Genomic DNA, 25,260 nt, shown 5'->3' with positions numbered 1-25,260 from the left:
TACTCATCCACCCATCCACCCATCCCATTCATCCATTCATCCATGCATCCCCATGTTTATCCACCATTCAGACTTTCATTTGCTTATCCACCTAACCATCCATTTACCATCCATCCGTCCATCCTCATGTCCATCGATCATCCAACCAGACTTTCATCTGCTAACCAACCTAACCATCTGCCCATTCATCCATCCATCCATCAATTCATCAGTCCATTCATCCATCCATCCATCCATCCATCCATCCTGATGTCCATCACCCATCCAACCAGAGTTTCATCTGCTCACCCACCTAACCATCCATCCATCATCCATCCATCCATCCATCAATCCTCATGTCCATCAACCATCCTACCAGACTTTTATCTGCTCACCCACCTAGTCATAGGTCCATCCCTCTACCCACCTGCCTATCTACCTACTTACTTGTGAGTAAACTATAGAGATTTATTGATTGTTTGCCCAGTTTACCCACCCATTTGTCTGCCTACTGTCTGCTCACCCATCAGTCTATCTAGCCCTTTCCCACATGTCCACCCTTTTACTGTTTACTTCTCCGTCTACCCAACCATCCAGCCATCCATCCACAGGCTTTTAACCATGCCCTGGGGAAAAAAGGCCCTGCAAAACCAAAAGTGAATTAGACCACATTCCTGTACTTCCAGAGCTCCCTAGGCAGTCAGGAAAAGGTTAGGGGCTTCCCTTATCCTAGGATCATGGCACCAGCCTCTTGGCCCTAGGATGGGCATTTCTGTTGCGCCTTGTGACAGGAGTGTCTACATCTAGAGTTTGCTGCCCTGGCCCTGCAGATGATCCAGAACCCAGTGACAGGCCTGAATGAACCCTACTCCCCACCCCACAGCTGCCTTTCCCACCTACTCACTGGCTCTGCAGCCATCTTCACTGTGGTGAGGGGACATTGGACCTTTGCTCTGAAAGGACTGGCCCCTCCAGGGTGGGTGCTCTGGAACCCTAGCAGCCCTCTCTCCAGCTCTGGCAGCCTTCTCTCCCGGACCCCAGCTCTGCATGGTGATGATTTTCCTGGTGTCTATCATAATTTAACTTGGCATCATCAGCATTGCAATGTGCCACACGGGCAACCCTGTGTTCATGACCCAAGTAAATGTCCCTTGGGGCAGTGGAGGTGGGAGCACTGTTCCAGGCTCCAGGCCTGAAGTAGGCATCTTCAGGATTTTTTCATCCCACCACATGGGTAGGCTCCAGGTAATGGCCCATCACTCTGCCTAGGCTGGCAACATTGCCAACATCAGCAGCACTGCACTCCACCTGTTGCTGTTTTTTTTTTTTTTGTTATTTGAGATGGAGCCTTGCTCTGTTACCCAGGCTGGAGTGTAGTGGCATGATCTCAGCTCACTGCCACCTCTACCTCCCAAGTTCAAGTGATTCTCTTGCCTCAGCCTCCTGAGTAGCTGGAATTACAGGTGCGTACCACCATGCCAGGCTGATTTTTGTATTTTTAGTAGAGATGGGATTTCACCATGTTGGTCAGGCTGGTCTTGAACTCCTGACCTAAGGTGATCCACTGCCTTGGCCTCCCAAAGTGCTGGGATTACAGGTGTGAGTCACCTCGCCCGGCCTGGTCTTTCTCTTAAGCCAGGTCTACATCTCACTGGCTGGTTCACCAGATAAAGAGTAAGTGAAGGTAATGGGTTGCAGGGCTATCTTTGTGTCACCGGGGAACTGGGAGTCCAATCACCCTCAAATGAGAGTGGCCAGGGACATGAAGCTGGCATTAGGGGTTGGTGGGTTAAGGACAGGAGCATAGGGGCTGATCTGATGGGCTACACCTGCCCCTTTGCACCCAGTAGAATTCTGACCAGCTCTGCCCTTTGTCCAGAGATGCATAGAACCCAGATCTTCCATGAAAATGCCTTCACTTTCAAAGTCTTCATTTTCCAGTTTGTCAGTTTCTATTCTTCTCCCTTCTACATGGCATTCTTCAAAGGCAGATGAGACTACTTCCCAAACCAGCCTCGAGGCGGTTGCCTCCCAAGAAAGCAGCCCAGCAAAGCAACAGAACCAACTGGGCTCGATTTGTCCCTACCCAGGTCTTGCTATTGATCTTGAAGCTGGTTCTTGATTTTCCTGGGCTAGAGTCTTATCAACTGTAACTTATGGGCACATCATTGTGCAGCTGTGAAAATTTAACACCTGCATTTATTCTGTCCTTCAGCCCTTACTGGGTGGCCCCATGCCTGACAATGCCACCTCCCAATGCTGCAGTTTGAGTTCATCACCATCTTTCAGGGGGCCTTCCTGCTGTGCACCCTTGGTTGGATGCTAGGGACACAGAAATGAATCAGAGCTGGTCCTTTTCCCTAGGAGCAGCCAGTCTTTAATGAGATCTGCTTAGGAGTCATAAAGCGGTGGACTCTCAGGGCCAGGCACAGTGACTCATGCCTGTAATCCCAACACTTTGGGAGACCAAGGCGGGTGGATCATGAGGTCTGGAGTTCGAGACCAACCTGGCCAAGATGGTGAAACCCCATCTCTACTAACAATAAAAAAAATTAGCTGGGTGTGGTGGTGGGCGCCTGTAATCCCAGCTATTCTGGAGGCTGAGGCAGAGAATCGCTTGAACCGGAGAGGCAGCGGTCACAGTGAGCCAAGATTGCTCCACAGCACTCTGCCCCGGGCGACAGAGCAAGATTCCGTCTCAAAAAAAAAAAAAAAAAGGCGGGGGGGGGGGGCGCTGGACTCTTAGGAGTGTAACTGGGGCTAACAGATTGGATTTGAACCCTGTCTCCACCACTTACAATTTGGGGAACCTGGGGGAAGTTCTCTTAGGTGTGTTTCCTCATCCATAAAGCAGAAATCATCATGATGCCTGCCTCTAGGGGGTGCTGGTAATAGAAGTGGCAGTTTCTAGCACAAGGTCCTGTTATGACCATTATCTGCTTTCCCTGCTTCCTGCCCCCAGGAAGCTGAAGGCTTCGTGGCAGAAGTGGCAGCTGGCAGGACAGAGCGACACCCAGGTTGGGCAGGAGCTGCAGCACTGGGAGGAGGAAGGAGTAAGAGCTCATTGAGTGCCAGGGACTGTTTGATGAATACCCGGAGATGGGTGAGCAGTCACTCAGCAGCCAGCCTGTGCCCTGAGCATGAGTGGGGCCTCTGGGGGGGCTGGCACAGCAAGGGAGGTGGCTCCTGGCCTGACACTCCCTGCCTCCCAGAGCTGCAGTTTGGGTTCATCACCATTTTTGTGGGGGCCTTCCTGCTGGCGCCCCTGTTGGCTCTGCCCAACAACTGGGTAGAGATACGACTGGATGCCCACAAGTTTCTGTGCGAGTACCAGCGACCAATGTCTGGGCGCGGCAGGATCTGGCGGCTCCTGCTGGAGGCCATGGTGCACCTTGCGGTCACCGTGAATGGCAGTGCGGTAGAGGAAGGGAATACAGGGGAGGGAAGCGGGTGAGATGGAGCTCAGAGACTGGGGAAGGTGGTTCAGGAATAGGAAAATGGGGGGCTGGAGCAGGAAATCCGGGCCAGAGGCTGAGAAATAGGGGACAGAAGGCTAGGATTCCGGGCCAAAGGCTCATCCTGCCTCGGGAGTGGGTCAGGATCCGAGTAGGGGTGAGTTAGGGGACTGGGCCCTAAAGGCCCTCTGGCTCTGCAGGCTTCCGTCTCGCCTTCGCCTCGGACTTCCTGCCGCATCTCCTGTACCAGTATGAACATCACATCCAGCTGAGCGGCTTTGTGAATTTCAGGCAGGCACCCGCGCCCCCAGACTACCTGGCCCAGAGCAAACACTCTGTAGGTGCGAGACCCTTCAGACTGGGAAAGGAGGGGCGTGGCGGGAGGGGCGGGGCCATGAGCCTTGATGGGCGGGGTATTCATGAGAGGGCGGGACGCTGAGCCATGGTGGGCGGGACCCTGAGGTGGGACGGGCGGGGCCTGTCTGGGAAGCAGGGTGCTGAGCCTTGGAGAGCGAGGCCGGCCTGGGAGGGGCGGGTACTGAGCTTTGGTGGGCGGGGCCTGTCTGGGAAGGGCGGGTGCTGAAGAGATTGGGGCCGGGCCTGTCTGGGAAGTCCAGAGCCGAAACTGTGGACGGGTGGGGCGGGGCCTGCTTGGGGTGCAGTGAGCTGAGTCTGTCCCAGACAGATGCGCGGAGCCGGCTAGGGTACAGGCTGAACAGACAGGGCCAGATTCTAGGCGGGAGGAGGGGAGGACGTGCAGGGTTCGGAGTCGGGATCCGAGAGCCTTTCCGGATCCCGCAACCCAGATACAAGGCCTTTCGCGACGCGCGGGCGAACCTCGCCCTCTTCTACTGGAAGCTGCTGGCCGTGCATCTGGGCTTCATTATCGACTTCGAGATAGGCTCAGCCATCTGTCTTGGACAGGCTTGGTTGCAAGTTCAGGCTCTGTCGCCGACCGGCTGGAAATGGGGATATATTAGATAATATCATCTACTTCATAGGGTTAAGTTTCGGTGTCAAGCATTTGCACAGTGCCTGGCACGTTGTAGGTGCTCAATGAATTAATATCACAAATAATAATAACATTATCTCTTGGCAAGAGATCTGAAGAAAAGAGAGGAAGCAGTCTCCCACCAGCTTTGCTCTTTTACAAGCCCTCCCCCTAACGGGGTTCCTAGTGTTAAGGGGTTCAAATCATACCTCTGTGTCTTTGGGCAAATGACAACTCCTTTCTGCTTCTGTTTCTTCACTTGTAGAGTAGAAATTACTCCCAGTTTATAGAGTTGTATAAATTAAATAAATTAATGTCCGGAAAACCCTCAGATTAGGGTTTGGCGCGGGGTAAGCGCTCCATAAGTTAAGATCGCTAAGGCAATCATTCTTTTTGGCCCCCCTTCTCCCCAGCATGTAGTGTTCTTTCTGCACCCCATCGCCCGGCTCGTGCCCGATGTGCCAGCCCTGGCTACCAAGATAAACCGCTAGAGCTACCTGGCCAAGTAGGCACCGGCGGACAACCCGGAGGCGCTGCTTTCGGTCAGCAAGGCAGGCAGACCCGGGCCCACCCGCACCATAATGACCACGCCCTTTGGCCCGTCCTCAGGCCTTAGCTTGGTCCTCTCTAGCCCGGCCCCCTTATTTGACCTCGCCCATTGGAGGGATTGGCTGAATTCCTGTAGTTTCCGCCTGTTCCCGCCCATCATTAAGCTCCGCCCTCGCAACGCCCCCTTTTCTACTTTATCCGCACACTGGGGTTGGGGGTCTCTGCTCTGGAGCTCCAGCCTTCTCAGCCTGACCAAGTTGTGCTCTCTGCTCACTGCAGCAGGAGCGCTGTCCCCGAAGTCCAGGACTTGGGCGAGTGAGGCAGGGTTGCCCTTCCAGGACAGGGCCCTAGGTTCCTTAGGATGCTCCTCCTATTGGGATCCTCTGGCTTCCAGCTACGGAACAGTGCAGTGTCCCAAGGCCGGCCTGGGAGCTAGGAAGAGAGAATTGGAGTTCCCTGGAGACCTCCTGTCCTGCATTGCTCCGCTTCCGTGTTCCTGTCTCCTGGCCTCTGTGCGAAGCTGACAATAAACCTGTCTCTGCGCCCCAGCCTACCACCTCTCCACGACCACCTGGTCCCCACCCCACACGGTGCAGTGTCTCCTTACTATGTGGCGATGCTATAGGGAGCTGAAGTGGACATGAGGGAGCAGAGGGACTCTAATCACTCTGAATTTAATGGCCATCGTTTTCCAGCTAAGGAAAATACTTTGGGGCCGGGTGAGGTGGCTCACGCCTGTAATCCCAGCCCTTTGGGAGGCCAAGGAGGGTGGATCAACTGAGGTCGGCAGTTCAAGACCAGCCAGACCAACATGGAGAAACCCCTTCTCTACTAAATATACAAAACTAGCCAGGCATGGTGGCGCATGCCTGTAATACCAGCTACTTGGGAGGCTAAGGCAGGAGAATTTCTTGAACCCGGGAGGCGGAGGTTGCTGTGAGCCGAGATCACGCCATTGCACTCCAGCCTGGACAACAAAAGCGAAACTCCGTCTTACGGACCATGAAACCCCTGCTGTCCTGCTGTGTATGCTTTCCAAGCCTGCAGTGTATGAATAACAGTAAGAGTTTAGTTAGGTCAGCCGAGACACGCCCCCAGTAGACTTTCACACACTTTTCACCATGAGACTCTCCTAAAAGCCTTATGAGGCAGTACCAGGCAGTGATGAAGGATTCAGGTGGGTGGTGGCATCAGACAGACCTGGGCTTCTTTTCTTTTTTGAGACGGAGTCTCACTCTGTCTGGCAGGCTGGAGTGCAATGCCAGATCGCAGCTCACTGCAACTTCTGCCTCCCTGCCTCTCCGGTTCAAGCGATTCTCTTAGCTCGGTCTCCCCAGTAGCTGGGATTACAGGTGCACGCCACCACATACAGCTTTTTTTTTTTTTTTTTTTGAGACGGAATCTCGCTCCGTCCCAGGGTGGAGTACAGTGGCACAATCTTGGCTCACTGCAACCTCTGCCTCCTGGGTTCAAGCGATTCTCCTGCCTCAGGCTTCGAGTAGCTGGTGTTACGCAACCACACCCAGCTACAAATGGTTTCACCATGTTGGCCAGGCTGGTCTCAAACTCCTGACCTCCAACTCATGATCTGATGGCCTCTGCCTCCCAAAGTGCTGGGATTACAGGTGTGAGCCACTGTGCCCGGCCTATTTTTGTATTTTTAGTAGAGACAGATTTCACGATATTGGTCAGGCTGGTCTCAGACTCCTTACCTCAGGTGATCCACCCACTTCAGCCTCCCATAGTGCTGCGATTACAGGAGTGAGCCATGATGCCTGGCCAGACCTGGATTTCAACACTAGTTCTGCCTGTGTGGCCCTGGGCAAGTTATTTCATCCCTTGAAACTCTATATCATCTGTAAAATAGGGACTTCATAGAACTGATGAGAGATTTCAGAGGGATAATGCTTGTGACTTAACTTTTGTACAAACCTCTTAAACGGGTGGCCCCCATACCCTCGGGTTCTGCATCCTTCAGTTCAACCAACCATGCATAGAAAATGAGAATAAGCCGGGCGCAGTGGCTCACGCCTGTAATCCCAGCACTTTGTGAGGCTGAGGCAGATGGATCACAATGTCAGGAGTTCAAGACTAGACTGACCAGCATGGTAAAATCCCATCTCTACTGAAAATAAAAAAATTAGCCTGGCGTGGTGGCGGGCACCTGCAGTCCCAGCTACTCAGGAGGCTGAGGCAGGAGAAGCGCTTGAACCTGGGAGGCAGAGGTTGCAGTGAGCCGAGATTGTGCTCCTGCACCCCCACCCCAGTCTGGGTGACAGAGTAAGACTTCATCTAAAAAAAAAAAAAAAAAGAAAGAAAATGAAAATTAAAAATAACACAATAAAAAAATAACACAAATAAAAACATTACTGGCTAACAACTATTTACAAAGAATTTACACTGTATTAAGGTGTATTAAGGTGTTATAAGTAATCTAGAAATGATTTAAACTGTACTGGAGGGCTGGGCGTAGTGGCTCATGTCTATAATCCCAGCACTTTGGGAGGCCAAGTGGGGTCAATCGCTTGAGCCCAGGAGTTTGAGACCAGGATGGGCAACATGGTGAGATGTCATCTCTACAAAAATACAAAAGTCAGGTGTGCTAGGATATGCCAGTGGTCCCCTCTTGAGGCTGAGGTGGGAGAATCACCTGAGCCCAGGAGGTCAAGAATGCAAGTGAGCCCTGTGATTGTACCATTGCACTCCAGCCTGGATGACAGAGTGAGATCCTGTCACCTGAGTACATTTATTTTATTTTTTGACAATAATAAAATAGGCTGGGCAAGGTGGCTCACATCTGTAATCCCAGCACTTTGGGAGGTTGGGGTGGATGGATCACTAAAGGTCAGGAGTTTGAGACCAGCCTGGTCACCATGGTGAAACCCTGTCTCTACTAAAAATCCAAAAATTAGTAGGGTGTGGTGGCGTGCCCCTGTAATCTCAGCTACTGGGGAGGCTGAGGCAGAAGAACTGCTTGAACCTGGGAGGCAAAGGTATGGTGAGCACCACTCACTCTGGGTGGCAGAGTGAGACTCTATCTCAAAAATAAATAAATAAAATAAAATTTACTGGAGGATGTGCATAGGTTATAGCAAACACTGTGACACTTTATATAAGGAACCTAAGCACTCATGGATTTTGGTATGGGGGTTCTAGAACCAATTCCCCACAGATCGTGGGGTACCAAAGGACAACTGAACTCATCCGATATCTACTTGACAGGGTTATGGTAGAGATTAAATGAATAAATGCATGTGAAGGGATCAGGACAGTGCCTGGCACATAGTAGGTGACCAATGAGTTAGCTCCATGAGTATGAGTACGTTTACACACCTGAATATTAATATTAAGTGCCTGGCAATACTGAGAGCTCAAACTGATGGCAGGTAGTATTCGGGTAAGTGCAGCTTCCCCTTCCACAGGCTTCGGAAGGTTGCATGCCAGTCATAGAGCAGGCCATTCTTATTCTGAGTGGTTTGACTTGGCTGTTTGACTTTATTTATTGAGGGCTCAATCGGTGTAGTCTGGGAAGGCTTCATGGTGGAGGTGGCCATTGGAGATGGTGAGGCAGGTCATTCCAGGCAGTGGGAAAGGATGGATCATTTGCAAGGAGTGGCTGTGCTGGGTGAGAGAGGCCATCCAGGATGCCAGATGTCACATCACCAACTTTCAGGATAAATTTCTGTCTCCTTACCATAGGGATGAATGTTCCCATTTGATAGATGCAGTAATAGGATCAGAGAGGGTCATTGGAGTTCTCAGGGTCCCTAAGGAGTCCAGGCCTTGGTAGGCTCTCTGTGAAGCTCCCAGGATGTTCCCCAGCTCCAGGAAGTCCCCTGAGCTCATGTTTGGGAGGCTCTGGAAGAGTGGTGACCTGTCTCCTAGGAGCAGAAGCAGTGCCTCCCCCATCTTTAGGACCTGGGTCTAGGGTCCTTTAGAGCCTCACCTGGGCATAGGACTCCCATTGTTCCAGCCCCCCTCTCGTACCCCAGACTAGCCAAACCGGTTCTGGGGAAGGGGGGCGGGGAGCAGGCACGTTGAGACAGCCGCTGCCTCTCCGAAAGGTTCCCTCCTCCTTCACCTCCCCCTCCCTGCCCCACACAATACCCAGGAGCTTGCCTTGCTGGGCTCTGGGGCCATGCTGACATGCTGACATTGCCCCCTGAGGACTTGGCTGCAACCCCAGAGTCCCCAGGGTGCCCTGGAGCCCTGGACTGTGCTGGCAGCTGGACGGAGCTCCCTGGCTGAGGTAGGGCCCCACCTGGGTGCCAGCCATCCCATTCTCTTCCCGCCAGTTTTCCCCCGAGTGATCCCTTTGTGCTACCTGCCTGGTCTCTGATCCTGGCCCTGACCCACTGTGGCCTTCTGGGGCTCTGTAAACCTTGCCTGGATCCCCTTTCCAGCCATGACCTCCCCCTTGGCTTTATTCCTTCAAGGGCAGAGAGGCCCTGGGAGGGTCCCCACTCTTCTGGGCAGCAGGGCAAGGCGCACCTGGGAGGGGGCAGGGAAAAGCTAGGCACAGGAGGCCAGAAACGCTTTCTCTGACCTTGGTGGTGTTCAGGGACTCTCTCTGGTGGCCTTGCTAAGTGAGCCCATCGTCCCCTGTAATTAGCAGTGCCCACCAAGGGTATGCTCCTCAGTCCCTGCCCATCCTTCTTGGCCCAGAGACATTTATGATGAGACACGTTTCTTAGAGAGGGCATCGGGTGGTGGCAGGGTCCCTTAAGAGCCACTTTACAGATGGGAATACTGAGGCCACGGGATGGGCTATGATTTGCCTATGGCCACACAGCTGGTCAGTGTCAACACTGGGCCTAGGAACTTGGGTGGGGGTTATTCTCTTCAGGCTCCACAATGGCCCTTGCCTAGTAGACACTAGAGTCTCTATCCAGAGATCATGCCTTGGGAAGGTCATGTCCTGGCTGTCTGGGCCAGTTCTCTTTCTGAGGTTTTCGTTTGCTTTTTCCAACAGAGATGAGCCACACATAATAAGAACCCAGCTTATCCCTCTTAGCTCTCCAACATTGAGGTTGGGTGGCCCAGATCCCTGGAGGGCCGCAGGGCTGGCATTGCAGCTAGATGGGTCATTCTCATTCCCTTTGGCCTGAGCATAGGTGGAGGCTGACACACTCCTGACTTCCCTGCTGGGGACCTGTCTCCAGCTTCATCTCTCCAGGAAGCCTTGTACGTCCCCTCTCCACACAGTCACCTGGCCTTCTCCGAGGCCTTCACTGGGGGTGCCCCTGCTGCACAGCCTCAATGTTCTGCTTACTTACCCCTGCAAATGATGGGAAGAAGGGTCCCTCCCTGCCTCAATGTTCTGCTTACTTACCCCTGCAAATGATGGGAAGAAGGGTCCCTCCCTGCCTTCCAGGGACTTCCAGAACCCAAATGCAAGAATCTCCCAAAATACAAGGGGGTAGGGGGTCTGTGTACATGCTGCATGTGAGTGCCCCCAGAAGCAAGCAGGACTTGTGTGTCGAGGACTCCTGATTCCTGCAGAGAAAGAGACCTGTATGCGGGCAGGGGCCTCCTTCCGTACATTCCTGCAATGTAATGTCTGTCTCAGCCTCGCTCTGCTCCTTCCTCTTCCCCATTGATGTAAAGGACTGAGCTGCCTTCTGTCTAGAGAAAGACTGATAAAAATACTACCTTATTTACCAGATGAGGAAACCGAGGCTTAGGAAGACTTGCTCAAATGGGCACTCTTCAGGCTAGAGGGACAGAGGCTGACGGGACAAGCCAGAATGGCCACTGTAGAGAGGGCCCCTTTGGAGCACCTGTCCCCTTCTTCCCACCCTCCCAGGTGGTGGGGGTGAAGGGAGCAGGGAGAAGCAGTTGAGAAGCTGTGCAGAGACTGGGGCCTGCCACAGACGGAGCCATCTCTCACTGGGTCCTCTTTTCCCTCCCTGCCTTCAGCAGCGACTGAGACTATTGCTGTTCAGGCCAAGGCTTTCTCTGTAAGTGCACTAGGTATTTCAGCCGTGGAGCAGTTACCTATGATCTCCTCCAGGAAGTCTTCCTGGAATATCCAGGTTGAATTGAGCCCAGCACCCTCCTCTGATGGTTCCTCTGGCTTGGCTCTTGCCAATGTGGATTTTAACTGTTTTCGTTTTTGGCTCTTCCACTAGACTGGCAGCCCACGGGCATGACATGTTTGTCCATCTGCCTCCCTGGGTTTTTCTGGGCTTCATCTGTGTCTCTGAGGATCTGGATGGTCTGAAATTGTCAGTGTCTCTGTCTCCATCTCTGGGTCCCTGAATGTCTCAGCATCTGTGGTTTTTCTGTTTTTGAGTGTTTTGGGGTCTTGGTTTCTGGGTTGCTGGCTAACTGGTCTCTGTTTTTCTAGGTCTCTCTCAGTCTTCATCTCCTGGCTTTCTTGGTCCTGCCAGGCTGGGCACTGCCCCTTTGGCCTGAGGGGGCCTCTGGGGGGTCCTGGCTGCCTGGCCTGCCCACAGCGAGGCCACGCTAGGGTAGGCCCCCGCCCAGCCCGCTGCCTGCTCCCTCCCTCTCTCCCTGCTTGCCTCACCACAGGGTTTGATGAATCAAACTCTTTGTCTGGGTGGGATCTCCCCCAGCCGGCTGGGCAAAGAGAGGGCTTCCCCTGCCGGAGAGCCAAACAGCATCAGCAAGCGGGCCTGGGCCTGGAGAGGTGAGGGGCTGCAGGAGGGAGGCTGGTGGAGGGCCACAGGGCAAAGGGCTTCAGGGACTTGGGCCTCTCAGATCATCAGCTCTGTCCTGATCGGGAAGCTGCCTCCCAGGGATAACATCCCGCCCAGAAAGGACCCATCCAGCCTGGCCACCCAGGGCTGGAAGCTGGGGTGGTGAATAACCCCTCTTTCACTCCAATCCTGGGGGCTGGGGCATCTCCCTGAACTTCTCCGGGAGAGCCCCCGACTGGGTAGTGGCCCGCCTGCCAGTCTGTGATCCTCCCAGCCAGCTTGGCATGGGTGTGGACACCACTCAGGGCTGAAGGCCATAATTCTGGGTGAGGGTCGGGGTGGGGGGGAAGAAACATCAAAGCAAGGACCTGCGGGCTGGTGTGTGTGCATCCTGGGTGTGCGTGTGAAGGGAACAGGAGGTTGAGAAATCATGGGTGCCTGTGTAAATATCGGACGGGTCAGTGTGTTTGTGAAGAAGTGTCTGTGTGAATGTATGTGGTCGTGTAAAAAAGTGTGTCTGTGAATGTGTGAGCCCAAGTTTGAAGTCTGTGTCTATGAACATGTACGTGTCATTCTATACTTGGGAGAAAATGTAGTGTGGATGTATACATTGGGACATGGATTTGTGTGACAATGTATGTATCTGCATGTCTGGTGACATGTCAGTGTGCGTTGGAGAAGGTACAAGGTGGTTAAAAGCACGGATTTGAAAGCTAGAATGGCCGGGTTAGAATCTTGCCTCGACCATTTACCAAATAACCTCTCTGTGCCTCACTTTCCCCACCTATAAAATGGGGATAGTAAGAGCATCAACTCACAGCGTTGTTATGAGGACTAAATGAGATATGATGTGTAAAGTGCTTGGCCTATCAGTCAGGCAATGCCAAGCAGGTGTCAGCTATTCCTATATAACTAGACATGTGAGTGTATGTGCAGATGCGTGCCCTCAAGTGTACACAGGGGTTTGTCCAGGCCTCCAGGGGGAGTGGCTGACTGGCCAGCCCCATTATCCTCTGTCTGGGTCTGATATCTTCTCTTCTGCAGGCCCAGGTGGGTGGCAGAGCAAAGGAGGAATGGACTGTGGGCCACCTGCTACCCTCCAGCCCCACCTGGCTGGGCCACCTGGCACTGCCTGCCGCCCTGTAGCCGTGTGTCAGCAGGAGAGTCTGTCCTTTGCAGAGCTGCCCTCCCTGAAGCCCCCAAGCCCAGTGTGTCTGGACCTTTTCCCTGTGGCCCCAGAGGAGCTTCGGGCTCCTGGCAGCCGCTGGTCCCTGGGGACCCCTGCCCCTCTCCAAGGGTTGCTATGGCCATCATCCCCAGGAGGCTCAGATACAGAGATCTCCAGTGGGGGGATGCGGCCCAGCAGGGCTGGCAGCTGGCCGCACTGTCCTGGTGCCCCGCCCCCAGCTCTGGAGGGACCTTGGGGTCCCCAGCACCCACAGCCACAGCGCCGGGCCAGCCATGGCTCAGAGAAGAAGTCTGCCTGTGAGTCACCCTGGGGGAGGCGGGTGTGGGTGCCACAGTGGGGTGGATAGGGGAGGTGCTGGGCAGCTCCTTAATCTTTATGTCCCCAGGTTCCCCCAAAAGTCAGGACAAGTGGTAGATTTTAGTGATAAGGAGACTAGCAGGGCTCAGGGAAGGCAAGTGACCTGTCCAAGGTTATGCAGTGAGGGAGTCACCATCCTGGGCAGTCTGGCCCCTCTGCCTACTGCAGTCAGGCCCTGTGCTCTCCTTACCCCTCTCGTGGACCCCCATGGGAACCAGATGCTAGCAGAAACACAGGCCCTTTTCCTTGGACATGGTGCTTGAACCTCCCCAGGTGCTCAGGGCCAGGGCAGCAGCAGGGAGGAGGTTGGGGGAGACCCCAGACCATGCTCTCACACCTTGTCTCCCCAACTCTAGGGCGCAAGATGCGGGTGTATCAGCGTGAAGAGGTCCCCGGCTGCCCTGAGGCCCACCCTGTCTTCCTGGAGCCTGGCCAGGTAGTGCAAGAGCAGGCCCTGAGCACAGAGGAGCCTAGATCGCTGGAACTGTCTGGGTCCACCCGAGTGAGCCTTGAGGGTCCTGAGCGGAGGCGATTCTCAGCCTCGGAGCTGATGACCCGGCTGCACTCTTCTCTGCGCCTGGGGCGGAATTCAGCAGCCAGGGCACTGATCTCCGGCTCAGGCACCGGAGCAGTCCGGGAAGGTACCAGCTCCTCCCATGGGCCCTGAGAGCAGCCAGATGCTGGGCAGGGGTGGGGGATGCCCACTCACCAGCCACCTGAGGCCGTCAGGGTGCCAGGGCCAGGGACTGGGGCCAGTCTCTGGACTCCTCACCCTCAGTTCTCGCCCTCTCCAGGGAAAGCGTCAGGAATGGAGGGGCGAAGTGTAGAGACGAGTGGGGACAGCGTGTCGCAGCCAGCCCCTGATGACTCAAGAGAGGGCCATGGTGGTTGGCACGAGCCCAGGTACCATCTCCCGCTTGGGTCTTGGGTCCGAGACGGGGTGCAGGTGAAGAAGGGCCATGACACTCTCTTTCCTAGGCTGGACATGCAGGAAGAGCTGCCTTTGGGGTCCAGGAGCACCAACGAGCGGCGCCAGTCTCGATTCCTCCTTAATTGTACGTGTTAACTGTACGTGGGAGGGGGTCCAGGGAGGAGGTAACAGGGTTTGCAGAGTTGGGAGGTAGAGATGGAGTGAGAAACCGAGAATGTAACTCTCGGTATCTAGCACGCAGTAGGTGCTCAATTTGTTTATGTAATGAATGAATTAATTAATTCACTGTGTCCGGATATCCGAAGGGCGGCAAAGGTTAAGTGACGCCGGGACTTGGGGCAGCCGGGGAGGAGCCAGGCAGGGGCTGGCGGGCGCCCCACGGTCCTCGCCCTCCCGTCTTCCCCCCAGCCGTCCTCTATCAGGAATACAGCGACGTGGCCAGCGCCCGCGAACTGCGGCGGCAGCAGCGGGAGGAGGAGGGCCCGGGGGACGAGGCCGAGAGCTCAGAGGAGGGGCCGGGGCCGCCGCGCGCCAACCTCTCCCCCAGCAGCTCCTTCCGGGCTCAGCGCTCGGCGCGAGGCTCCACCTTCTCGCTGTGGCAAGACATCCCCGACGTGCGCGGCAGCGGCGTCCTGGCCACGCTGAGCCTGCGGGACTGCAAGCTGCAGGAGGTGGGCGCACAACGGGGCCCGACGGGGCGGGGCGGGCCGGGAGTACGCGGTCCGGGGACTTAGCGGGAACCCGGGCATTAGAGGGAGGGGGACACAGAAAGGAGGTGCTGGCGCGACTGTCAGAGTGAAGCGTGGGCGCTAGGACCTGACTACTCTAGGCCGTCTGGAAGCGAGGCGGAGCCGGGGGCTCGGGGATGGTTGCGGGTGTGGGGCGGAGCCAGTGGGACGAAGCCGAGGATAGGGCAGGGCCGGATGAGGGGCGGAGCCATTCGGAGCGCAGACGCCTGGTGGGCAAGGGAAGAGGCGGGGGAGGGGCGGGACCTGAGGTGGGCGGGGATAAGGGGAGGGGCAGGTTCGACGGCTTGACCTGGGCTTGCACAATTGCCCGCGGCGGGAGGTGGGTCGTCTGGCCCGCCCGGCGCCAGATTAGGAGTGGGACTAGAGCAGGGGCGAGGACGCGAGGTGTGGCTGTGTCTAAAGAGGTGGCGTTCTGGGGCGGGGGATGCGAGGCCAGGGCCTCCGAGGTGAACTGGCCCGGCCCTTTCGACCCCGTGTGCGCCCTTCCTCAGGCCAAGTTTGAGCTGATCACGTCCGAGGCCTCCTACATCCACAGCCTCTCGGTGGCTGTGGGCCACTTCCTGGGCTCTGCCGAGCTGAGCGAGTGTCTGGGGGCACAGGACAAGCAGTGGCTATTTTCTAAACTGCCCGAGGTCAAGAGCACCAGCGAGAGGTGAGGAAGTAGTCTGGCTGGCCCTGGGTGGAGACTGAGCCTGTGGTTGGCCGGCTCCCAGATCTGGGGTCTCCAGCCTGTCTCTGACCCTTCAGGTTCCTGCAGGACTTGGAGCAGCGGCTGGAGGCAGATGTGCTGCGCTTCAGCGTGTGCGACGTGGTGTTGGAGCACTGCCCGGCCTTCCGCCGAGTCTACCTGCCCTATGTCACCAACCAGGCTTACCAAGAGCGCACCTACCAGCGTCTGCTGTAGGGCTGGGGGCTCTGAAAGGGGCGGGGGCGTGGAGGGAGTCTCAGGCAGGTGCAGGCATTGAGGACTGGGTCATGCAAGGTGACTGTGGGAGGGGAGGGGGTCCCTGAAAGGGTCTCTGTGACCAGGATAAGGTGAGATATGACCCCAAGGGGCAGTAAGGATGTGCTGAGAAGGCACCTGAGGACCCCGTGGATGGCCAGGGTCGTGAATCTCAGGAGTTCAGGCCCACCTGTGATTCCAGAGCCCTTCCTGTTTTCCAGCCTGGAGAACCCCAGGTTCCCTGGCATCCTGGCTCGCCTCGAGGAGTCCCCTGTGTGCCAGCGACTGCCCCTTACCTCCTTCCTCATCCTACCTTTCCAGAGGATCACTCGCCTCAAGATGTTGGTGGAGGTACCTCAAGGGCACAGGCTGCAGTGAGGGCTGGGCGAGGGGTGGGCCAGCTCTCGGGGGAGCATGAGGCCTGCCACACTGTGTCGATCCCACCTTCCAGAACATCCTGAAGCGGACAGCACAGGGCTCTGAAGACGAAGACATGGCCACTAAGGCCTTCAACGCGCTCAAGGAGGTGAGCTGGGCTGGGCAGGGCAGGGGCTGCTTGGCTCCTGAGGCTCCCCAGACCCCCAGCTTGTCTCTAAAACAGCCCCTAGCTGTCAGAGTCTCCAGTCCCCAGGCGAGAGTCTGAGGCTGGGTTCTGGGAGCCAGGGCTGAGGGGCTACAAGTGACCTCCCCACAACCCCCCCACAGCTGGTGCAGGAATGCAATGCTAGCGTGCAGTCCATGAAGAGGACAGAGGAACTCATCCACCTGAGCAAGAAGATCCACTTTGAGGGCAAGGTGTGTGTCTGCAGCCAGTGGGATGGGCACCCCAAGCGGCAGCTCTTGTTTCCTGCTTGCCCTGGGGTCTTCAGGCCAGTTCATCGATGCCCACACCCTCCCATCTGCCCTCCTGTGCTTTCTGCCTGGTGCCCCGGGCCTGACCCGTTCTACTCCATCCTTCTAGATTTTCCCGCTGATCTCTCAGGCCCGCTGGCTGGTTCGGCACGGGGAGCTGGTCGAGCTGGCACCACTGCCTGCAGCACCCCCTGCCAAGTTGAAGCTGTCCAGCAAGGCCGTCTACTTACACCTCTTTAATGACTGCTTGCTGCTCTCCCGGCGGAAGGAGTGAGTCAGGGCAGTCCGGGGTGGGGAGGTAAACTGGAGCCAGGCTCTCTTTCTCCCTACCACTGGGCCTGGGAGCCCCTGCCTATGCCAGGGTGTGATGCCAGGGCACCCTGGGCTTTGGTGGAGGCTCCTGAAGTAAAGGCAAAGATGTTCCAGAAGGGAGAATCAAGGGTTAGACTGTGTGCTGAGGACTTGGAGCTGCTGTGAGCTTCAGCCAGTTAGAGCAGAGACTATGAGCATGGCCCTGCAGTCCCAGCTCTGCCCTGAGTCGTAGCTATGCAAGCAGCCAACATTTACTCAGTACCTACACTGCGCCAGGCATGCTATGTGGATTATTCCCATTAATCCTCCAAATACATCCCTGGGAAATAGGCTTCTCTGTCAGATCATGGAGCTAGCTAGCAGGTAGGGGAGCTGGGGGAGGCCAGCTCTGTCTGATGGCAGCACTGTGTCTGGCTCACAGTAAGCACTCGCTCAATATTAGCTGTGCTTATAAGTGAGGGGTGAGGCAGAAGACTTCCTGGATAAGATGAATGGGATAAAGGGTGAACACGTGAGGCGGGCATGGTGGCTCACACCTGTAATCCCAGCACTTTGGGAGGCCAAGGTAGGAAGATACCTTGAGTCCAGGAGTTCAAGACTAGCCTGGGCAACATAGTGAGACCCCATCTCTTTAAAAAAAAAAAAAGATGAACATGTTATGCTATAAGAAGAGTTCATTCTTTCTTTTTTTTTTTTGAGACGGAGTTTCGCTGTTGTTACCTAGACTGTAGTGCAATGGCACGATCTTGGCTCACCACAACCTCCGCCTCCTGGGTTCAAGCAATTCTCCTGCCTCAGCCTCCCGAGTAGCTGGGACTACAGGTGCGTGCCACCATGCCCAGCTAATTTTTGTATTTTTAGTAGAGACGAGGTCTCGATCTCTTGACCTCGTGATCCACCTGCCTCGGCCTCCCAAAGTGCTGGGATTATAGGCGTGAGCTACCACGCCTGGCCTAAGAAGAATTCATTTTTGATTTGTTTCTTCATTTAGTAAATTGTCACTGAGTCTCTGTTCTTTTTTTTTTTTTTTTTTTTTTTGAGTCTCTGTTCTGTAGCAGGCCAGTGCTAGGGACAAAATATGAATGAAACTTGTTTTCAGACCAGTGAAAAATACATCCTGATAAACACATCATCAGGGTTTTCATGGAAGGGTGTACTCTGGTAGTTCCTGGTGTGGGGTGAGAATCAGTAAAGCTTCATAGAGGGACATTTGAGCTGTGTTTTGAAGGATGAGTAGGAGTTTTCCAGGTAGAGAGGTAGCTTGAGTAGAGGAGTACAGCAGTCATGGCAGTGTAGAAGAGCGGAGTGTGTTTGGGGAATGAAGCCTAATGTGGCTGCATTTGTAAAGGAGACAGGGCAGCAGAGGGAAGTTGGGATGTTGAAGGTCATGGTAGAGAGGCTGGATTTTTTCTGAGGCAGCAGGGACCATAGAGAGTTAAGCAGAAGGATGATGTTTTTGCTTCTGGCCAATTTGGAGGATGAACTGGAAGGGGAGAGGCCCGAGGGTCTCGCAGCTGCCCAGGAGAGCATAGATGCTCCAGAAGTGGCAGGGTGCTTCAGGATAAGTGGATTCCAGGGACGATAAGGGGGAAAGACAGGTCATAGCTACAAGGTAGGTGCAGGGGGGATGGAAAGGGAAGAGGTGAGCATGACGTCTGAGTTTCTTCGTGGGCAAACTGGTGGCGTCTTTCACTGGAATGGAGAACAGTGAAGGGGGTCTGGTTTGGAGTGGGAGAAGCTGAGTTTTTTATTTGATGTTGAGTTTTGTTGAACAGGTTGACATCCGTAGAACACCCTCCACCCATGCGCTCCTGTAATCCCAGCTACTCAGGAGGCTGAGGCAGGAGAATTGCTTGAACCCAGGAGGTGGAGGTTGCGGTGAGCCTAGATTGCTCCATTGCACTCCAGCCTGGGCAACAAGAGTGAAACTCCGTCTCAAAAAAAAAAAAGAACACCCTCCAGCCATCCATTCACCCGGCCTACAAGTACTTACTGAGTACTGAGTACTCACCGCCTACAAGTACTTACTGAGCCCAAATTGTGGGCTGAGCAGTGTCAGACACTGAGCCACAGTAGCAGAGAGACAAGGCTCAGCATTCATGGGGTGTATATACTGGAGGGAGGCAGGTACTCTGCAGGGGGCTGTCCAGTTGGCTCTTTGGAACAAGCACTTGGGAGAGGTTTCAAGAGTGGTCGTGCATTGCTTGAACCCAGGAGGCAGAGATTGCCGTGAGCCGAGATCGTGCCACTGTGCTCCAGTCTGGGCAACAGAGTGAGACTCTGTCTTAAAACAAATAACAAAAACAAACAACAGAAAAAGAGAGAGAGGTTGAAAGTGTGCTTGGGACCCAGGGACTGGTTTCCAGTACCTCCAGCCTCCGCCAGCAAGCCAGCAGGGAAGGAACTCTTGGTTCCTTGTGGGGACTTTGCCAGCTGCTAGGAGAACAGTGCCCTATCCAGAAGCAGGACACTGTGAGAAGCTGGCGGGGCAGGCACCCACTTTTCCCTGCTTCCAGTCAGAACCCACCAGGTCCCTATGGTGGATGCCCAGAGTCGGGGGCCAGGGCAGGCTGACCTCCCCTCCCCTGGTCCTCCAGGCTAGGGAAGTTTGCCGTTTTCGTCCATGCCAAGATGGCCGAGCTGCAGGTGCGGGACCTGAGCCTGAAGCTGCAGGGCATCCCTGGCCACGTGTTCCTCCTCCAGCTCCTCCATGGGCAGCACACAAAGCACCAGTTCCTGCTGAGGGCCCGGACGGAGTGAGTGGGCCTGGGTGTGGGGAGAGAGGAGGCCCCTCCCCAGGACGGGCACCCTCGTGACATCCTGGCCTTGATCATCCCCAAGTGCCCAGCTCTTCCCTGACTTGGGCAGGACACAGGGGCAGAGGGCAGGGCTGGAGGCCAGAGCAGGGGATCCTGCCCCACAAGTGGTGTTGCGGGGCTGCCACCTCCTCCTCAGCCCCTGGGTATCTCTTGGATGTAAACCTCTCTATCCTGCTATCTCTGGCTTAAGGATCATGGCATTAGGCAGGATGGAGGCAGGGCTGGCATCAGGGGTTCTGGGTCTGTTGTTATACTCAGAGCTGGGTGGAGCACAGGCTTGGGAACAGTGCTGAGGGGTGGGCCCCGGGGTAGGGCAGACATGACCTGGGTCCTGGGCCTGGACATCATGCCCAGCTCCCCCAGCCCTGGTTTCAGCACCCTGCCCTGGGCAACTGCACCTTGCGTGTTGTAACAGCTCAGCCTCCCCCTTCCCTAGAAGTGAGAAGCAGCGATGGATCTCAGCCTTGTGCCCCTCCAGCCCCCAGGAGGACAAGGAGGTCATCAGTGAGGGGGAAGGTAGTAGCTGAACCCCGCTGGTTACATCCCTGGGCTGCACCGTAGCCTTCCCTCCCTCCCTCCTATCCTTGGTGCTGTGTTTCTGGCAGGGCTGTGGGGAGAGAGATTAATGCCTGGGGCAGTCAGAGGTAACTCTGAGGAACCTCGAAGGCTGGGCGGGACTTACATAGCACAGGTAGATTCTGTATCCACAAAGCCTCATATCATCCCATTTCACCCCCGTTTTACAAGTTAGAAGAGAGGTTCAGAGATAAATGGACTTGCATACGTTCACTCAGTAAGCAGCAGAGCTGAGAGCAGAGCCTGGGCCTGTCTCTGTCTTTGCGTCAGCTGCAAACAGGACAAGAAGCAGCGGAGCCAGAGTGTGAGGGGTGGTGAGGGTGGTGGTGGCAGGTGAAGAGGGATCTCCCAGTGGGAATAAAGGGTTCTCCCTGGGTGTGAAGTGAGGCTGGTAAGCCAGGGCGTGACCTGATCATAGAGAGCCTTCCTAGAGTGGCCTTCGGGAGCTGCTGAAGGTTGGTTTGGGTTTTTTTTTTGAGACAGGGTGTTGCTGTGTTGCCAGGCTGGAGTGCAGTAGCGTGATCATGGCTCCCTGCAGTCTCAACCTCCTGAGCTCAAGCGATCCTCCCGCCTCAGCCTTTTGAGTAGTTGGGACCCCAGGTATGCATGACCGCACCTGGCTAATTTTTATTTTTTGTAGAGGCAGAGTCTTGCTATGTGGGTCAGGCTGTCCTCAAACTCCTGGGCTCAAGCAGTCCTCTCCTTCAGCCTCCCAAAGTGCTGGGATTACAGGCATGAGCCATCGTGCCGGGCCTACACAGTTTCACTCTGTACCGCAGGCTGGAGTGCAGTGGTGCAATCTTGGCTCATTGCAACCTCCACCTCCTGAATTTAAGCAATTCTCATGCCTTAGCCTCCCTAGTGGCAGCTGGGATCACAAGCACTTGCTGCTGTGCCCGACTTTTTTTTTTTTTTTTTTTTGAGAGAGAGTCTTGCCCTGTTGCCTATGCTGGAGTACAGTGGTGTGATCTCAGCTCACTGCAACCTCCGCCTCCTGGGTTCAAATGATTCTTCTGCCCTAGTCTCCCGAGTAGCTGAGATTACGGGCGCCCACCACCACACCCAGCTAATTTTTGTATTTTTAGTAGAGACAGGGTTTTGCCATGTTGACCATGGCTAATCTCGAACTCCTGGCCTCAAGTGATTCACCTGCCTCAACCTCCCAAAGTGCTGGGATTAAAGGCGTGAGCCACCGCACCTGGCCTTATTGGAGGCTTTTGAGCAGAGGAGTTAGAGCTGAGCTTTAGGTAGTAAAGGGAAAGAACAGGAACTCGTCCCACTGAGTATCTGCCATAGGCCAGGCCCAAGGCTAGGGGCTTTATATTTGCGTTAATTCTAATCTAATCCTCATGGCAACCCTACTAGGTAGACTCACTGTCCCTCCTTCCCTCCCTCCTCCCTCCCTCCCTCCCTTCTTCCTTCCTCCCTTCTTCTGCCTTCCTTCCTTCCTTCCCTCCTTCCTTCCTTCCTTCCCTCCTTCCTTCCCTCCTTCCCTCCTTCCCTCCCTCCTTCCCTCCTTCCCTCCTTCCCTCCTTCCCTCCTTCCTTCCTTCCTTCCTTCCTTATCTCTTTTGTTGCCCAGGCTGGAGTGCAGTGGCGAGATCTCAGCTCACTGCAGCCTCTGCCTCCCGGTTTCAATACTCCTGCCTCAGCCTCCCGAGTAGCTGGGACTACAGGTGCATACCACCAAGCCCAACTAATTTTTAGTATTTTTAGTAGAGATGAGGTTTCACTGTGTTAGCAAGGATGGTCTTGATCTCCTGACCTTGTGATCTGCCCGCCTTGGCCTCCCAAAATGCCTGGATTACAGGCATGAGCCACCACGCCTAGCTTCATTTTTCATATCTGAGAAAACCTTGACTCAGAAGGTAAAGAAAATTGCTCTAGGTCACACAGCCAGTAAGTGACAGAACTGGGATTCAAGCCAGGTCTGGCCCCCCAGTCTGTGGCTTTTGATGCTACCAGCCCACCTTGTCTAATGGAAAGAGCTGAGGACCAGGAAGGGGGTCGACACTCTGGCTTGAGCTAGGAGTCCCACCTGGGCTGGGGCTGAGCTCCCAGGTGGTCAGGGGAGGTCCCTGGGAATTAACATCTGACCCCTGAAGGATGAGGAGAGGTTGTCATGAAAAGATCTGGGGAAGAGCATCTGGCAGAAGGAACAGACAGTGCAAAGGCCCTGGGGCAGGAGGGAGCTTAGAGTGAGGAACAGCAGGGAGGCTGATGTGGCTGGAGCTTTTTGAGCGAATAGGGAGAGAAAGTTGAGGGAAGAAGCAGAGATTAGCAGGGGGTGATGCCAGACCGTGAAGGGCCTTGTGGGGCCTAGGGAGGAGTTTGGATTTCTTTTTCATTTTCTTTTTTTTTTTTTTTTTCGTGGAGTTTGGATTTTATTCTAAGAGGAGTGGGAAGCCCTGGAGGGCTAGAATCCCAGTTGGGAAGGATGGACCGTAGGGAGCACCAGAGCGACATTAGGGGCATATTGCAGGGCCATTACTGTTTTGTGTGAGGTATCTGGGGGCAGTTGGATGTTGGGGTCTGAAGGTCAAAAGCAAGGTGTTGGGCTCAGCACGATGGCTTGGGCCTATAATCTTACCACTTTGGGAAGGCAAGGTGGGCAATCACCTGAGATCAGGAGTTCCAGACCAGCCCAGCCAACATGTGAAACCCAGTCTCCACTAAAAATACAAAAATTAGCCAGGTATGGTGGGGAATGCTACTTGGGAGGCTGAGGCAGGAGAATTGCTTGAACCTGGGAGATGGAGGTGGTGGTAAGTGGAGATCACACCATTGCACTCCAGCCTGGGCAACAAGAGTGAAACTCGTTTTTACAACAAACAGGTAAAACTTTGGGCTAAAAAATGAGAAGGGAAAAAAAAAAGAGTGAAACTCCGTCTCAAAAAAAAAAAAGCAAGGTGTTGGCTTGAGCTGAAGAGGGGAAAGTCCCTGGTATAGAGGCAGAAACCGAAGCTGGGAGGATTCATCCCGCACTTGTGTTTCGGGTAGGAGAGGAGATAGGTCAGGGTGGGCAGAAGGCACCCCTGTCTTGAACATAGGCCTGTGGCATGGGAGTGGCAGAGGAATAAAAGCCTCAGTGGCCACCTTCCCATCCACTTACTTCCTCCTGCTGCCTCTCCCTGCCCTACCCATGCTCCTGTCCCTGCCCATCCTGCCCTTGGAACTCCCTGAGCCTCCCCTGGGCTGTCAGATCGTCCCCAGGTTCAGTGTGTTAGGACATACAAGGCACTGCAGCCGGATGAGCTGACCTTGGAGAAGACAGACATCCTGGCAGTGAGGACTTGGACCAGTGACGGTGAGAAGTCTTCTGGGAAAGTCTCCCTGATGGGGCTTGGGTGGGCAGGAGACAGCTAGACAGCTAAGACATCACAGGGAAGGGTTATGCAAGTGTTGATCTGCCACAGCATGTGGAAATCAGGTTAGACAAGCGGAGGAACTTCCTGCTTGTAAAGATATAAGATTGAGAACGATGGAGGAAAGTGGGAAATACCCTTTCAGATATCAGGATAAATAGGTCAGAAGTTCATCTACAAGACAACTAGAGACAGGGTCCTTCCTGGAGCTAGGAGATGCTGAGGTGATGTCACTTTGGCCCCAAGGGTGCAGACAAAGCTTGCATCAGGGCTGAGGTGTTTCCTTCCAGGCCTGACTGGTACCCCTTTGATGATGTTGTTCTTGGCCTGTGTGTCCCTAGGTTGGCTGGAAGGGGTCCGCCTGGCAGATGGTGAGAAGGGGTGGGTGCCCCAGGCCTACGTGGAAGAGATCAGCAGCCTCAGTGCCCGCCTCCGAAACCTCCGTGAGAATAAGCGAGTCACGAGTGCCACCAGCAAACTGGGGGAGGCCCCTGTGTGAGGGGCAGCCATGGCCTGGGACCCCACCTCCATTCCCAGCTCCTGGATGGTCCTGGAGGGGCCTGCAGTGTCTCCACTGCTCCCCAAGCTGCTGCTGCTGGCACTTCGCTTCTGTGGCCTTGACATTGAGGGCATAGGCTGGACACAGGAATGGGGGTGCCTCTAGGGGTCTCTTTGTCCTCATGTTCCTCAGTATCCACACTTCAAAGCCAAGGGCAGTTTCTTCCTCCGACATGGGGACCATAACAGGAGACCACTGATACCTGGCAGGGACTGGGGCCCTCCCTATTCTGCGCCCTCAATCCTGCCTGACTCTTGGTCCTTCCCCAGGCAGGGACCTGGCTGGGGAATGTCCTGGTGCTGGTCGTGCTGGGACCAATATATATTTATGTATATCTGGGGTTTTGTCTACCACCTCCCCTGGCCGGAACCTGAGTGGGTGCTGGTTGCTGTGTCTTGTCTGTAAATAAACTCTCATGCCTTTGCTTGGAGTCGGTGATCCATCTGATCCTGTCCCCATCCCGGCAGTCCTGTTTTCCCAGCTAGACATCAGGAGAGTTGAGGACCAGGAAGAGGGTTGATGCTCTGGCTTGAGCTAGGAGCTGGCTCCAAACTGGGGCTTTGCCTTTCTCTGGAGTTGGCCTCTGAGCTGTAAGACGGTGACCAGGGGCAGGAGGACGACTGTGTATCAGCTAGGCTGCTTTCAGCTGCAAGTAACAAAATGTCAGATACGAACAGGCTTAAACATTAAAGAGATTTGATTAGTTCTTGTATTTGTTTCCTGTGGTTTCTATAACAAAATTATCAAAAACGGAGTGAATTAAAACAATATTTTCTTCTCTCAGTTCTGGAGGCCCTGGCCCAGCCTGGAATTTGTATTCTGCTTCTGACATCTATGCCCCATGTGATTTTAAAAAATGAGCTTTTTGTTTTGTAATACTTTTAGGTTTATAAAACAATTGCAACAATAGTACAGAAAGTTCCATCCACCCCTTTAACGATGTCCCCCATTCTTATCGTCTTTTGAGACTACA

At 54.7% G+C, this 25,260-nt stretch overlaps 1 protein-coding gene across 8 annotated transcripts in view; it reads left to right on the top strand.

Moving 5' to 3' along the window:
* The window catches only part of ARHGEF19 (Rho guanine nucleotide exchange factor 19), a 31,156-nt gene extending 6,159 nt beyond the window's left edge, over positions 1-24,997 (top strand). For 3 of the 8 annotated variants that reach the window (XM_078330467.1, XM_078330468.1, XM_078330466.1), the window contains 16 exons: positions 11,324-11,626; positions 12,681-13,121; positions 13,539-13,823; positions 13,977-14,085; positions 14,161-14,237; positions 14,522-14,784; positions 15,354-15,514; positions 15,610-15,762; positions 16,027-16,156; positions 16,257-16,331; positions 16,511-16,600; positions 16,767-16,927; positions 19,567-19,725; positions 20,225-20,304; positions 23,566-23,670; positions 24,070-24,717. In XM_078330467.1, the coding sequence (XP_078186593.1) occupies positions 11,515-11,626; positions 12,681-13,121; positions 13,539-13,823; positions 13,977-14,085; positions 14,161-14,237; positions 14,522-14,784; positions 15,354-15,514; positions 15,610-15,762; positions 16,027-16,156; positions 16,257-16,331; positions 16,511-16,600; positions 16,767-16,927; positions 19,567-19,725; positions 20,225-20,304; positions 23,566-23,670; positions 24,070-24,227 (2,559 nt within the window). In that variant the 5' untranslated portion in view covers positions 11,324-11,514 and the 3' untranslated portion in view covers positions 24,228-24,717. Of the gene's footprint in view, positions 1-4,113; positions 9,224-11,323; positions 13,122-13,538; positions 13,824-13,976; positions 14,086-14,160; positions 14,238-14,521; positions 14,785-15,353; positions 15,515-15,609; positions 15,763-16,026; positions 16,157-16,256; positions 16,332-16,510; positions 16,601-16,766; positions 16,928-19,566; positions 19,726-20,224; positions 20,305-23,565; positions 23,671-24,069 lie in introns of those variants that run through there. The other 5 variants (XM_078330469.1, XM_078330470.1, XM_017974357.4 and 2 more) reach the window with 5 other exon arrangements.
* Positions 24,998-25,260: the final 263 nt, after the last annotated feature.

The sequence above is a fragment of the Callithrix jacchus genome, chromosome 7 (assembly GCF_049354715.1).
Source record: "Callithrix jacchus isolate 240 chromosome 7, calJac240_pri, whole genome shotgun sequence".
NCBI classification, from domain to species: domain Eukaryota; kingdom Metazoa; phylum Chordata; class Mammalia; order Primates; family Cebidae; genus Callithrix; species Callithrix jacchus.
Note: the sequence above shows the minus strand (reverse complement) of the source record. Positions and strands in the feature narration are given on the sequence as shown.